The sequence below is a fragment of the Pangasianodon hypophthalmus genome, chromosome 6 (assembly GCF_027358585.1).
Source record: "Pangasianodon hypophthalmus isolate fPanHyp1 chromosome 6, fPanHyp1.pri, whole genome shotgun sequence".
Taxonomy (NCBI): Eukaryota; Metazoa; Chordata; class Actinopteri; order Siluriformes; family Pangasiidae; genus Pangasianodon; species Pangasianodon hypophthalmus.
The window spans coordinates 11,284,149-11,300,548 of NC_069715.1; the positions used below are offsets into that span (position 1 = coordinate 11,284,149).

General features: G+C 40.6%; 1 protein-coding gene across 1 annotated transcript; it reads right to left on the reverse strand.

Moving 5' to 3' along the window:
- Positions 1-727: 727 nt before the first annotated feature.
- tshz3a (teashirt zinc finger homeobox 3a) lies at positions 728-13,142 on the reverse strand. Its single transcript, XM_026926969.3, has 2 exons — positions 12,839-13,142; positions 728-4,546 (listed from the first exon to the last, which is right to left on the reverse strand). Exons 1-2 carry the CDS (start codon positions 12,876-12,878, stop codon positions 1,557-1,559), a joined length of 3,030 nt encoding a protein of 1,009 aa, XP_026782770.3. The 5' UTR covers positions 12,879-13,142; the 3' UTR covers positions 728-1,556.
- Between the last annotated feature and the right edge of the window lie 3,258 nt (positions 13,143-16,400).

A 16,400-nucleotide genomic window follows, 5' to 3' on the forward strand; every position in this document is an offset into this window, starting at 1 on the left:
AGAAAAAGTGTGATCTCTGTGACTTTAACCGTGGCATGGTTGTTGGTGCCAGATGGGCTGGTTTGAGTATTTCAGAAACTGCTGATCTCCTGGGAATTTCACACACAACAGTCTCTAGAGTTTCACAGAATGGCGCAATAAACAAAAAACATCCTTGCTGATGATAGAGGTCAGAGGAGAATGACCAGACTGGTCTGAGCTGACAAGTCTACAGTAACTCAAATAAGCACTCTTTACAACCGTGGTGAGCAGAAAAGCATCTCAGAAATGCACAGCACATTTCTTGAGGTGGATGGACTACAATAGCAGCCCACATCAGGTTCCATCAGGTTGTTTTGTGTTTTTTGCACCATTCTGTGTAAACTCTAGAGAATGTTGTGTGCGAAAATCCCACAGGACCAGCAGTTTCTGAAATACTCAAACCAGCCCATCTTGAACCAACAACCATGCCATGATCAAAGTCACAAAGATTGCACACCTTTTCCCCCATTATGATGTTTGATGTGAACATTAACTGAAGGTCATGACCTGTATCTGCATGCATTGTGCTGCTGCCACATGATTGGCTGATTGGATAACTGCATAAATGAGCAGGTGTACAGGTGTTCCTATTAAAGTGGACGGTGAGCGTTGTAAATAAATATCATATGTTAATATTTTAGTCCTACGGTTAACAAATTGCAATGGCTCTGTGTGTTGTATAAAATGGCAAACCACCGTACAAACCTTATGAAAATAATGCATCTTTATATGCAGAAACAAACACAAATAGCTTTAGACAACAAGAAAAACATTTGCAAATAAATAAATAATAAATATGATGAATTTTGTTGTTCTTCTTTCTGCTGTTGTTCCCGTTAGGGGTCGCATAACTTTCGCCTGATTTGGCACAGTTTTTACCCCGGATGCCCTTTTTGATGCAACCCTCCCCAGTTTTATCCAGGCTTGGGACCGGCACTGGGAGTGCATTTCTTGTGCAACCTTAGTGGCTGGGGTCGGTTCCCTGGCTGGGAATCGAGCCCGGGCTGCAGCGGTGAGAGTGCCGTGGCCTAAACTCTAGTCCTCAAGGGACCCCAATAAATATAATGAATAATTATTATTAATTACATTAATAAATGAAAATTATTAAAGTAGCCCTGTACAAATGTACAAATTGTCACCTACTCGAACTGTATAACCTTATCAGTATCAAGAAAAGCAATTGCTGGTTATACAGAAGGAAAAAAGACTCTGTATCATGTGTGTATCTTTTTTGTACATAATCTACTAGGAACTGTGTGATAATTATCATTAACAAATCCTGTGAGGTGTAATTCCTACTAGATATTTATTTTATTTATGAGTTAACATACATATTATGATAATAAACTCTGTTGTGTTTTTATCAACATACAATACACATCCTGTACAACAATTACACAGATAATATTCCACGTTTCAGTTTATATAAACTCCTGTTCTTACATGAAATGCATTCTGAGCGGCTAATTTGGCTGATCTTAAACCAATAGCACAGAGTTTATACTCGGTACAGCTGCTCTGGACCTACAGCGGAATCAGAGGAATGACAGGACAGTTTTATCCAATATGTTCTTTGAATGCTTTGCAATTGTCTTGTTGGGATTTTTACAAGAGAACTTAGCCAAGTCCTGTAATCTAAAGCCGAGATGTGACTCAAGGTGACAGATGTATGTTGAACGGGTTTGGATTTGTGTGGCACATTCACTACAGAAGAAAACAGGGTGACCAGAGTCAGCGTTTTTCAAAAATTTGGTCCTGCCTGTGCGTCTCAGCTGATATTTCACGTTGGCTAGCCAATGGCTGATAGTTGTCATGGAAAGACCTGTAACATGTGAGATGACCATCCTTTCTTGAGGACTCAAGTCTGATATGACGTACTTCCCATCAGCTGTCTTCCTGAGGCAGGATGTGAACTGGGCTTGCAGAATTAACAAGTGTTGAGGATTCCAGTGCGACTGCCTGCCTTTGCGTTTGTGCACCATAGATGCATCATCTCCTGCATTTGGCGTGTGAGAATCTTCAATACCTGACCTCTCTTCTTTATGGGAAGGAGTCTGCGACTTTAAGATGTGAGTGTCTGAAAAATTGCGTAACATGTCTGATATGTCTGAGAGAGCACTCTCATGCACTGGGCTGACTGGAGTGCACTTTATTGTATCAGTTAAATCAGTCTTAGTCATAGCAGGAAGAGAGTTTAACACTTTCCCTGGAAGAGAAGCCGTAACTAAACACTGGTTCCTTCTGCCTTTGGATAAATCTATTGGTTGGTCTTTGTCAATCTGACAGACGTCTGGATGTAATGGCTCTGGTTTTGAGGTTGATATTGGAGCTGAAGCCACCGCAGCCCTCTCTGCCATGCTGTTACTCATCTTTAGAAGCATACTCATAGGATCCTCAACTGGCTTCACAGGATTGGCCGCTTTACCTAAATGAAGATTCATGACTGACTGAAGGGCATTTAAAGGACTAACAAATGGTTGTTTTGGCTCTGGGTGAACAGTTATTACTGTGCTGTCGTCACAGAAAGCTAAAGAGGTTGTGAAGCTTTCATTACATTTTTTTGAATGCCTCTCACTTGCATTACTCTCAGAGTCAGTAATCTTGTTATCTTTTTTCTTTAGTGTTTCATGTCCCTCTACTGTGGGAGAATTGGATGCTGATTTCCTGTCTGCACTTGTAGCGGAGGAGGTTATAAAGTGCCTTGCTAAGGAAACCTGTTCATCTTTGTCCTTTCTTGTTTCCTCAGCAATGTTCTGTGTTACTTTCTTCACCAGTTCCTCCATCGCATGCAGGTTTACTTTGGGTGAAGGAACGCTGTGTTGAGGGCTAGGAGACATTTCACTTTTGTCAGGGCATGGAACTTCCACACCATGCACCAGTTGCTGTATGGAGGAGTTGTAGAGAGAAGGCTTCTTGTTATTCTGCAACTGATAAGCAGCATGAATGCTCTGATATCCTCCCCAGCTGGGAGTGCCCTTCTGTGCTTTGTTAATGGCAGAAGTAACAGTGTTCTCCAGGGACTTGAGGATATCCAGGTTCATTTTTGGACTCTCTAGCAGGTCTTCCTCAGTAAGATAATCAAATTTTGAAGAAATACTGTATCTCTCCTCTGCATTGTTGCCATTTCCTGGTTCTTCACAATGCATTTCTTTTAGGAAGATCTTTCTTTCCATTTCTGACTTTTTTAGCGGAGTAGTGGTATGTGGGGATTCAGTGGTTCCATTTGGTGAAGATGTAGAGGAACCATGTTTCTCTATTAGGGTCTTCTCATTTTTCATCTTAATTTTTCCAGGCAAGGAAATGCATTTGTCCATTTTTTGGAGAGACTGACTGGCTTTAACAAAGTGACCTGTCAGCATAATGTGGGCACTTAACTGCTGCAAGGACTCAAATGATTGTCCACACTCCATACACCTCAAAATCTGTGATTTAATCTGCACTGTGTTGTTCACAACCTTATGGTCTGTGAGACTCTCCTTCTTGTTAACATCAGAAATCTTAGGAAGACTAACATTTACTGGACTCCCATTAGAAGACACTTTCTGATCTGTGGCATTCAGTTTAGTTATATCTAATTCCACTGGTACTCTCTTTCTGAAAGATGAGATAACTTTAGCAGCGGCAATTGATGTTCCAGGTTCCTTCAGAGGCACTTTCTGGTAGTGTTTGGTCTTGATCATGTGTACACTGAGGTCTTGCAAGGATTCAAAAGAGTGACCACAATACATACAGCGTAGTACCTTCTGGGCATCCTCCTTACCCTCCAGTTCCATTAAAGAGCGTTTGCGGGGCTTGGACCAGCTCTTGGCACCTTTGTCAGCCTTCTCATGGTTGTCATCTTGGTAGTGGCCTGTATCATTCATGTGAACTGTAAGATCAACCAGCGTGTCATAAGATGCACTACAGCTTTTGCAATGAAACTTGCTTGCACCACTAAAGATGGACCCATACACCCTAGCACTTTGGCGGTAGAGCTGAACGGTGCTAAAAAGATTACTTTCCCTTTGTGGGTGAAGCTGTTTTTCAGAAACCTGCTGCAAGGTCTTTGCAACTGCAGTCTGGTGCCAGTCATAGCAATTACCCCCAGGGCTGCTGCTGCTGCTGCTACTACTGCTAGTCTCAGTTCTTTTCTCTGTACATGACTGAGAAGGATTAAGACTCGGTGAAGACCAAAAGGAGTTAGAGAGAAAACCATTATAAATGGCTTTTATCTGTTCCAGACTATTTGAACCACACACTGATTTCTCAGATCCCTCATTAAGACAGTCTTTCATTGGTTTGTCTGTATTATTAATTGAGCTGCTTTCAACATCTGACATAGGTTCATTTGACTCATTAATGTGTAATTCACTGTCAGTCTTGGAAAACTCTGCAGCAGTGGAGCAGTGTTCATCCTCTGATTTTTTTAAGACATAGTCCTTCCTGAAGTCTTTGTTACCCAGTGGTTTCTCTGTGGTTCTGGAGTCTTCCTTTCCGAAGTCCTCATTTTGCCTGGCAGGTTCTTCAACATCCTCTGAATCATAAGCTAAAAGGGGGAAAAAACATCAGATAAGTCAACATAAGCAAACTTTTTTTTATATAGAAGGAGTCCTTTTGCAGTCTTTCTATAAGAAACTATGAAGAAATGAATGGCCCAAAGTCATCTTTTATATGAAATATTTTCATCATTACTAGAGGACATATAGAATACAGAAGTAATCTGATATGTCTGACAAGGTGTCTGACAAGCTTAGGAGCTTATGAACTTGCAGTTGGCCTGAAGCAGCATATCACCACTTGCACCTACTACATCTTTTTACATTTTATCAGCATTGGTACATTGTTTGTCAGACTGCAAAGCCCTCAAGAAGCTGTCCAGGGTGCAAAATGTCTAAGCAGTATCTGCTTGTTTAACACTGGGTATCTGCACCAACTGTGTGTGTTTTTTTTTCTGCCTCGACTATCTGTACCAACAAAATTAAAGAGAAATTATTTCAAACTACAACCTGCTTTATAAGATCATTTCATACTACACACATACACACCTAACACTACACAGTTGTAAGTCTTGAGAAAATTCAAATTCAGACAAAAAGTCTTGGCCTTCTTGGCCATTTCATTTCACATCTATCAACTACTTAGCCAGATATAAAGCTGCCAGGATATAAAGTTTCACTTCATTTTTGCTTGATAGAAGCCAAATGATTTTTCCAGTCATTTGTTAGCTGAACTATTTAGTGACTTCTGATGAGTTATTGGGTGTTTTTAGAAGACTGTCTACCAGTCTAAGAAGAAGGCAAGCTCTGTTGTGATAAGCATATCTTGGGAGTATATGAGCATATCTTGGGAGTCTGCAATTCTAGAGGTCTCTCCAATAAAATGTTACTTTTCTACATCTCATAACCAGGTGTCATCACAAGAGATTACAAAAGAAGCTGTATCTTTTTTCTGCAAACTGTACCAAAGTGCAAGCCTAAACAAGAGGCCTGCTTACACATACACAAAAAATGTTTTATTTGTCATAGTCCATTCCTGTAAACCATTTGTTTTTAGGGAGTTAAAATGAGTGGTGATACATATGATATATTTTGTGAAAAGTAGGCAGCTGCTGCCACTTAGTCTGCAGCTCCCCATGTTCACGTTGTAACACACCTGTGCACGGGTGAAGAAATGAGAAGAGAAAAAAGGAAAAGGTGGACAGATGTATTGAGAGGTTACAAGGAAAGACAAAAGAGTGCAATGCATAAGTCATCTGTCACTTTAAATCCTTTTTTGATGACTGTTTACCTTAGACAGGTGATATGTGGGGAGAAAGGTGTCTGGCTGACCACCTTCATATGACACATTCGATGGGACATGGCCCCTCTTTCTGCCAGCTGCACCCATCCACCAACCCTAGGTGTGTCTATTTCCTTTCATGACAACCTGTTCCCTACTAGTCTGACATTGTCTTTCTGATGCTGTAAGTGGAACAGTCATTCCTAGGATAGCCACACCAAATTTGCCCTTCTCTGTTCCCCTTTTTTCATTCTTGTTGTGGTGAAGTTGTTCATGTCGAATTGTTTTTAATGGAAGATGTTAGATCTGTCTCATATTTTGTTTCTAATTCCAACCCAATTCCAATGCACCACAGCACACAGATAATCTCTCTCAAATACTTTTTTTTGCTTTGATTGTATACACAAGATCTAACAGGACAGCCAGTGTGAAAGCACAAATAGCTCTCATTTCAACTGATAATACACAATCTTCAGAGACTGTGCTTCTCTCATTTAGCCTCTCACTAGATGTCAGCCAGGATGCTTGTAGGATTGGAGCTTTAAAGGATAATTGGCAGGTGCAGGCCAGTCTTATTCCCCTTTAGATTTGGATTGTCACTAGGTATCCATTACCTGCCAATCTCCTCTGATCATTCCTGGCAGCCTTGATCAAAAGATGTCATTTGAACTGCCTGGTTTGGCATGAATTCTGAAACAGCTCGTAAAGAGAATGAACCAGGTGTAAATACAATGACATGATCATTTTCCTGCCCACTCATATCACAGAGACAATTATGGTGACACACAGTGGGCTCAAAAAACAAAATTGCTCTTTTTTTTAGGTCAATGCCACTCTGTTTCTATAAAAACTCTGCTAAAATACAAAGTAAAAACCCAAGAGAATGAATTTCATTTTCTACGCACGAGTAAAGACAAATGAAATGCTGTTGCTAAAACTTCATAACTGCTAAACCATGCAAAAGGCCTTTCTACAGTTTTAACAAAATCTAAGAATGATTGAATTGTAATCCATCTCGAGAGGCAACTATCATAACCAATTATTCTCTCGGACTTGATTGACAACCACAGTAATTTATTTAGTTAATAAAATGTGATGTGTGTACCAACCTCTGGAAAAAAGGCAGAGAGAGGCATTTCCAGGCATTATGCTTCTTTTGATTTATGAGGCTATTATGTCTAGCTCTATGTGCTTGGCTTTGGGTCACCATTTGTGAAAGCATCAAAACCAAACATAAAAATCCAAATGTATGCCTAATTACTGTTGTTGATGTTGTAAAAATGACACAAATAAGAATTATTAAAGAAGCATGGAGAGCAGTAATCAGCTTTGCTGTAACTCAGACCATTGAATAGCATATTTCTACTTCAGCATATTTCTGCTTCAGAGTCAGTGCTACTATACAGTAGATAATGTGAGTGACTTCATAGTGCCAAAAGGATCTGGCTTCTCTTTAGACAAAAAGTTCAAACAGGATTTTTTAAAGAGACACAAGGATGAACTACTGGACAATTGATTTATTTTAGTGATAACCAAAGCCAAATGCAGGTTTATTTGCTAAAGACAACACAATATTTTGAGCTAGAGCTCATGTGACAAGTTCAAAGGCTCAGTATGTGTGATATAGATTGGGAATGATAAATTGTTTATCCACCAGGCAATGCTAATAGAGGCATTTATCCAAGCAAAATATCACACCATTAATATTTGTGTTATCACTTAATGGCAGACATGAATGACTCGGTACCGGTTGGTATACCTTGTGTCTCTTTTTCACATTAGATTAGATTCAGCCGAAACAAGACTGTGGAAGACTGGAAAAAGAGCAGGTAATTTTTTTTTCTAATATTCAACTGTCCAGTTGTGGTGAGCCTGTGCCCATTGTAGCCTCAGACTCCTGTTCTTGGCTGATAGGAATGGAACATGATGTGGTCTTCTGCTATTGTAGCCCATCCGAATCAAGGTTTGAAGTGTTATGTGTTCTAAGATTCTTTTCTGCTCACCATGGTTGTAAAGGGTGACTGTTTGAGTTACCGTAGCCTTCCTGTCAGCTCAAACCAATCTGGACATTGTCCTCTGACCTCTCTCATCAACAAGGTTTTCCGCCCACACAACTGCTGCTGACTGGTTGTTTTGTTGTTGTTGTTGTTGTTTTGCACTATTCTGTGCAGAAACTCTAGGGACTGAAAACCCCAGATTAGCAGTTTGTGAAACACTCAAACCAGCCCATCATCCCAGCACCAACAACCATGCCATGCTCAAAGTCACTAAGATCACATTTTTTCCTCATTCTGATGTTTGACATGAACATTAACCGAAGCTTTTAATGTGTATCTGCATGAGTTTATGCATTGCACTGCTGCCACATGATTGGCTGACTGGAAAATGAGCAGGGGTACAGGTGTTCCTAATAAAGTGGACAGTGAGAGTATGTATTAATGTTGACATACAAGCTTCTTTTCCACATCTATTCAGCTCAGTAGAGGACACTTTAACTTGAACATTAATAGTCAAAAAAAAAAAAAAAAAAGATGTCTCTACTGAAATTCTATCTGACTCAAAATGCACTTTCAGGGGACAGATCTCTCTTTCTAAATATCACTCTACATGCCTTTGATTCTCTGTTCTCCTTGACAGTGGTGTGTCTGATGTGCCTCAGCTGCCAAGAGTGACTGGCAGCGATTCTGTATGAGTCAAAGCCAGCAGCTGCTAGATGATGGTGTAGCAACAAAGGCTTCTACCAGATGGATTGCAATCATTATTCCTCTCTAGAAGGAAAAAGGTGAGACATGTAGAGCAGAAATATTACCATTAAACAGAACAGCCTCTTTTTCTTTGTCTCAAATGAAGCACTGGCCCCAAATAACACTCCCTGATGAGCTCATAGCAAAGTTTGAATAAAAAAACCATCGGAGAGTTTATTGTTATATACACGGCTCCTGCAATGACGGACCACTACACAATTGGGGTCTAGTAACAAACAGATAGAAAGCACCACCATTCATCATAGAGCACACATCTAAGGCTGTCTGTGTCTCTTGAACTCTCAGGTTACAGGCTTACATGGCCCGTCTAAATAATATTCACTGTGATGAATGACCCTGCAAGCCTCCTACCTCTCATTAATCTCTTTCCTTAGAGGAGCATCCATCACTGAGCTGTGGGAGAGCATGTAGGGTTCATACTGAGGCCAGCCAAGCTTGAGTGATGCATGTCACTCTGAGCTGAGGCTGGAATGCACAGGCACAAACAAATGCTTATTGCAGCATGTATGCACCTTCACACACACACACACACACAGAAACAATCTCAAGAGAAAATGCACACAGTGTATGCACATTAATAAAGTAAAATTAATTATGTTTCATAGCCTAGGCTTAAAAACTCATCTGAACAACTGGTATGTATGTATGAGTGTGCATTACCTTAAATTTAGAACACACTTGCTCTCTCATCCTTTCAACATGTAATACATCTCTATTTACAATTAATCAGGATCACTCTTCCTTCTGTAGGCCTCCCGAGTCTCTCAGCAGCATGACTATCTCATTTTTCAGAACTGCTCTCACTTTCCTTAACACTCAACTCTCACCCTAGACTCCACTTGGCACCATTTCATATCCTGTTTAACAACCTCCTTGCCGCCCACCCCTTTGTCTTTATTCCAAAATGTCTTCTTGTGTCCCATCGGCACAGTACTTTTCTTCCTATCCACCTTGTGTCTTTGGAAAGTGTGCATGATAGATGACAAGTGTCAGAGTGTCAAAAATAGAGTGGTGGCATGATTAACAACTCTGTTGAGAGGGTAATTGACGGTTTGCCGTGGTGCTGATCTTCTCCACCAGGGTTTGGGTATCTGGACCCCTAAGGGATATGTTGAGTCACTTTCCTAAAATGGAGCTTACATGAAAAAGCACCTCCCTGGAAAAAGGAGGCGCATTCCTCTTCCCCAAAAAGAAGATTGATGCCTCCATTGTCGTCCCAGGGAGGAGACGTCAATCTTACAGTGCTGCCACAGAGATGAAACTCACATGTTCAGACAATAACAAGTTGATTTGATTTCAGAGTTAGATGTGGGAATTCACTGCTAGATGTATTTCCATACTAGGATATCAATGGGAATGGATGACTTAAATAATCACAATGTATAATATATATTGAAGCTGGGGAAATATCGGAAATTTAAACAGGAAGGTGAGACGGAGAACTCTCCTGTACTTTCCAGTAGCTCATGGCCTTCCTAGCAGGGCTCACCCCTGTGTCATGAACCTCAAAAGGCATTTGTCAATCATTATGGTAAGCCACACCATTATGGAGGTTCATTACAAATGCAGTAAAAGAACAGATGCAGTACATCACTCGACACTGTGGGACTGCAATTGTGGAAAATATATGTTACGTCTAAGAGCACCTCCATTTGCACTTTTATTCAAAGACAACTGCACACAACAAACAAGTATATTCAAGGATAAAACTATAATCCCAAGAAAAAAGACAAAAAATAAAGGAAAGGTGCCTGTACCTTTAAAGTATTACTCTAAAAGCTAATTAAAAGTACAAGAGTGGTCACTAAGGTTCAGTTATGTGCCTCAAATGATTTTTAAGGTAAATACACACTAAAGGTGCTAAAGATGTAGCTTTGAAGGTACCACTCCAGTGACAAGGAAAGGTGGTTAGAGAGTGTACAGTAGTTTACTTGTACCAAATACCATTGTAGACACACTTGTACTGTTCACATATGTACTAGTGCCAGATCTTTTAAATCTTGCCTTGGATACATAGCTGTGGTGTAAATTAATCTGACTCCAGCAGCATGAGGGCTGATGGCCAAAATAGTTGAAACCTTTTTTGTACTACAAAATCGTGGGCCTTTATAGTGTCCCTCCCTTTCATCATCTCCATCATCACAAGCAGGCTTACTCATCAGCCTGAATAATCTCCTCCACATTTCTCAGGCACTGGTCTTCCTCCACACCGAGACAGTGAGCAAGGCCGAGAATCCAGGCCAAAGCTTTAGGAATTCAATTACAATTTCTAAGACATGTTTTGGTGGGACTGCTCTGTAACATATCAGAACTTGTCACTAATGAACTCATCAACCCTTAATCAACCCTCAGATAGTCTCAGAGTCTAAAACAGCACCAAGTCTGAAGCAAATACTTCATAATAGGTATGGTGCCCTCAAATGAATACAAAATATGGAAGAAAATATTTGCATAAAAATGATTTCATGTATTAATTTCATCATAAGGGTTCGGGGCAGCTGCATTCAATTCATGTAACAAAGCTCATTTTTCACCTGAAATTTCAAATTAGGTTAAAACAATAGTTAAGGCCAGCAGTAGCAGCTAATATCTACTTGATTACATCAAAGCACCAGAAACCTAATTTGACTTGGTGACAGGGCACACAGCTCGTCATCTCCGATCATTACAGCTGTCAGCAATCCATCAAGTTTATAGCTAATTGGGTGTGCACTAATGAAGCTGGCAAAATGACTTTTTGTAAGAGAGAGAGAGAGAGAGAGAGAGAGAAATATGATAGGATGATAGGGGAGTGGGAGAGAAAAGTAAAAGTAAGAGAAGAGCAAACATCAAGCTACTAAACTACACACTGATGTGAAATGTTTTGAAATTCAACGTCACATGTTGGAAGTCTTTCTTTGCTGGCCCTTCGAAACTAGTATTGAATGGAAAATGGAAAAATAGAATGAAAAAGAATGCAATAATCAAAAACAAAACTTACAACACCATTTCCACCACTAGTTTAATACCATGAAATTGTGCAGATCCCAGTGAACCAGTGTGATGAAATAAAAGGCCAGACGAGTGTATGGGAAAAGAATGAGTGCGCTCACATGGCCTCGCTCTGATTGACCATTAAAGCCTTTGATGGATGAGGCTGTCACGGGGATAACAATTAAATCCAACATGAGACAAAGCTGTTCTGACAGGCCAGAGTAACGGAGCAAGCCGTAGCCCTCCATTAAGCACCCAATCCCCTCCACCCTCCACCCCCAACACATACTTACTCACTTACACACACACACACACACACACACACACACACACACACACACACGTCTTACTATGCTGGCAAGAACCTTCCATTGACATAACTATTATGCCAACTTAATTTAACCCAAACCTTAACCTCAGTAACCAAAAGGAAACCATTTGACTACTTTAGTTTTTTAAGTAATAGTTTTTATGGAAAATAAACAGCCAGTTGTCCCCACAAGGTGAAAACTGTCAAATATTCCTAATCTTGTGGGGACATTTGGTCCCTCCTAAAATATAAAACCATGCCCACATGCGCTCACACACACAAACCTGTAAAGTCCATTTCCTTACAACAGTACTCATTCATTACTAAAATAACATTTCTTTTTTTTTTTTTTTTTTTTTAATTAATAACCCAGGCATGTTTCCTAGTCATAGTGGCACAATGTTTTCACTTGCCTTTGGTAACTATTATATCTGAATTATCCCAGAAAACAGAGGGTCCATCTGTGGAAAAGTAAGCTGACAGAACACCCATGAAATGATGCTATTTCTTTTCTTTTTCAGAGTGGTAGAGAGTTCAGAAGTTGTGAAGACAAGTTCAGCACAACAGCGTGGGAGAGGAGCAGGTGTGCTAAATAAACCTGAAGCCATTAAAACTTGCTGAAATGTATTCTTACAATGTCACCTACAGCTTCATTGTATTAGACTGAGGTCAGATACTGGTTTATTTACATTGTCATTGTCATTGTCACTGCGTATTTTTTTCCTCACTCTATATTTTATAACTATATAATAAGTTTATAGTTTTACAGTTTAAGGAAGAGTGTAGCCTAATCAGTGACTTGTTTTGTTGTGGTATTACAGGTTTATGGACGGATTTGCCTCAAAACAGAGAGCTTTAAAGGGAAACGAAGCACAAGAACCACAAGCAAAGCTAGTTAAATAGCTTAAAAACGAGTATATACACCAAAAAATAACACCAAACGAAGAGAAAACATACCCTTTGTTTCAAAAATAAAACACAAAAGGAAACCTGAGGTAAATAGATGGCATACCTGGCGCGCGCTTGGGTGCTCGCTGCTTCCTCCTGGCCATACTTGTAGAGGCGGAGTGCTCGGTCCGCTCCTCAGCACTTATTTCAACCCCCAGCTACAAGCTAGCACTGTGTCTACGGCGCTAACTCACATTTACCGCGTTAAAACCGGAGCAGGTGGATGGGTTTGAGCTGCTCTCCTTTGTTCTTGTCGCGCGCTGAAACGATAAGCGAGCAGGAAGGAGTCACGCGCCTCAGAGCGCGCTCCGGGCTCATCACGTCACTCAAAAGTCCGCGAGCTAGATTTCCCCCAGCAGCTGTCGGACACTCCCACGCCACGTTTCTGTTACGACATGCATGATATGATCCCTTAATACACTGGTGATCTGACTGAAACTCGAGGGCGTTTCATCTTCAACATTCATTACACCCTTCTTCTTTTTCTTATTTACCTGAATCTGTCATCATGAGATATGAATGGGATTCCTGTGGTTTAATGAGAGTCTGTTCTGTTTTTCAGTATTCTTCCTCTGCACAAAAAAAAAACTTTCATTTTTAACTGATCCTGAAGTATTTCAGAAGTGAGGCCAGCCCTTTTGATGCAGGAGGACAGTGCTTTTGGTTTTCCCCTGTATCAGTTTTCACACTGCTGCCAGGAGCTGAGAAGTTCTTTGATTTCAACACCATAAGGGCGGGTAACAGATAAGCAAAGCCAATAACAACACTTTTACATTAAAAGTAATCTACACTGACTTTCCAAAGAAATGAGAAATAATGGTTTTCTGATTTCCACTTGCTCCATACAGTGCATGAATATACACATACACATGCCAACATCATCATGTATATTTAAATGTACATTTTTCACATATACATACCCAGAAAATGCCTGGTCATTGTGTCATATGCTTACTGCCAGAAGGGAAGAGAATAGCTGCGGCAGTTTTTGCCAGACCATAATTAATAACTGTGTGCTGTAAAAATAAGCAGACAGTGAAAAAAATAGTCATTTATGTTTCATTCACATCTGCTCATGGACAGCCTTTGTCATCATCTTGTGTATTCATTCATTTATTCATTCATCTTCAGTATCCAGTTTATCCTGATCAGAGTCATGATGGCTCTAGAGCGTGTCTGGGCGCAAGGTGGGAATACACCCCGGAAGAGATCCCAGTTCGTCACAGGGCACCATGCACAAACACACATTCACACATTCATTTACATCTAGAGGTGATTTTTTTGCAAAGCCAGTCCACCTACAGGCATGTTTACAGGCAGTGGGAGGAACCAGGACAACTTGGAAGAAACCCACATGGACACGGGGTGAACATGTGAAACTCTGCATAGACCCGAGCTCAAGATCGACTCAAGGACCCTGGAGCTGTGAGGTGGCAACAACACTTGGTGCACCACTGTGCCCATCTAAAAATTAACCAAAAGCAATGAAACGAAGAACCCATTAGGCTGGTAGATTTTTTTTCTGAAACTGTATATTATATTGCATAAGCTCTGCTAGTCAGGTGTGCAGGAGACAAATTAGTTAGATCTGTATCTTGATTCTCACTTTTTGAATTTACATCTCTCTTTTTCAGATAGTGTTGTGGTGTCATGTAAATGCTAAAGAGTCCTCTGCAGCGCTGCCATTACAGAGACCTCCCTGCACCCTCATCACCACCATCACCACCTCTGAAGCTCATGCCTGTCACCTGGCATCTGAAATAAGAAGGGACACCTGCCAGCAGGATGCCCACCCTTCTCAGGGTTCACAGGAGGGTGTGTTTGAGCTACATGTCCATCAGCGATGTGAGCACTCCATTTGGTCTCCTTCTGCCCTTACCCAGGCCATGTTTTGAGAGGTCCAGTCATATAGTTTGATCTGTGACAAGCAGATGACCTTTTCCTTGAGTCTGATGTCGGGCTCCATAACATCATGCTGTTGCAGCACATCTTAGCAACATGGCTCACCTTCACTGACATGGGTTAGACATTTCGCAAATCTGTTAGGAGGGAATGTAAAGTGAGGTGCTAGCTAAAATGAAATGTGCTATAATAGTGGAAAGTTTTTTTTTTTTTTTTTTTTTTTGTACAGATTGATTATGCAGCTTAGAAAACAGTGTTTTGGCTTACTATAAAATCCATCATCATGACAAACACTGGTAATGCTGAATAATGTAAACTGATACCAAAATTGAGCCTTTTCTTTACTCTCATCCTTCAGACTTTTATGAGAATGTCATACAAATTAAATGAAATGAGAGAAATATGGTTAGATTTTCTACCCCTAACCCTAACCTTAAGTTTGGGATTTTTTTTTCATTTTATTATTATTATTATTATTATTATTATTATTAATGAAGATGATTTTCATTGACCCCTATATTTATATAATTGCTGTATATAGTCGGCAGCACAATGGTGCAGTGGGTAGCTTTGCCATCTTACAGCTGTAAGGTCCCAAATTCAACCCTGAGCTCATGTCTGTCTCTGTCTGTGTGGCATTTTGCATGTTCTGCCCATGTCTGTGTTGTCATGTTTGTGCATCATGTGTCTGTGCATCATGCTTCCGACCTAACAAAAACATGCTGGTAGGTGGATTCGCTATGCTAAATTGCCCCTTGTTGTACATGAGTGTGTGAATGTGTGTGTGCATTGTGTCCTGCATCCCATCCAAGGTGTTTTCCCGCCTATGGTCCAGTGTTCAATATTTATTATATAGTGAACATCAGCTCCACAAATAAAAATTTAGACACACCCACCATCAGCAGGGTCTTATTGTACATTGTTGGTAGGTTGCACAATTGGACAAATGTAGCATAAAACTGGATTGGCCAAGCACTGAGATGTGTGCACAACACATTAAGAGCAGTATCGACAGAGATAGTGCTGTGTAAAATGGGCTGGAAGCAGTCACATAGTGGCAAAAGAGTATTATCACATTTGGTATAGCAAAAGGACACCTGTCAAAGGAACATGCTTAATTTGTTTCATGGTAAGTGGTTCAATGCATCTATTAACAATAGGATATCAGGTGGCATTATTTCAAACAGTAGGAGGCATCCACAAACTCCAGCTTAATTCTGCACACAGTTAGTGGAAGAGTGGGTTAAATCTGACAGGAAGACGCACTGAAGGCACTGATGTAAACCATACCTGACAGTATAGATGCTTTTATTAAGGCAAAGGGATGTGTAACCAAGTATTAGGGAAGAAATGACACACGCTTGGTTGTATAAACTGTATGAACTGGAATGTCTACATGAGGTCTCATTAGTAAGCACTGCAGAAAGCTTGGTTTTTCTAAGTGGATAGCAGCCAAAGCATGGTCCTTGATAGCTCTTCAGAGATAATTAAATCTTGGTCTTAAAATATAAATGTGCAGATGGAGCGTACAGTAAAAATGCAAATCCTTCACCTTTCGCCAGCTTCGTTTTGACAGTGACGTGAGATCATGCTCAGTTAGGCCCTATGGTGAGTTGAGCTCTGTCAGGTGAGGGGGTGACAGGGCCGTATGGTGGAGCTCCTGTCTGTGACAGGCTGTCATTGGGAGATGTGTGCCATGTGGCTGTCTCTCAGCCTGTCTGTGG

Excerpts from the sequence above, each read along its gene's own strand:
- tshz3a (XM_026926969.3), bottom strand. The coding sequence starts at position 12,878 with ATGGCCAGGAGGAAGCAGCGAGCACCCAAGCGCGCGCCAG. Across the intron at positions 4,547-12,838 it reads AGCACCCAAGCGCGCGCCAG|CTTATGATTCAGAGGATGTT; the intron begins GTATGCCATCTA and ends TCCCCCTTTTAG.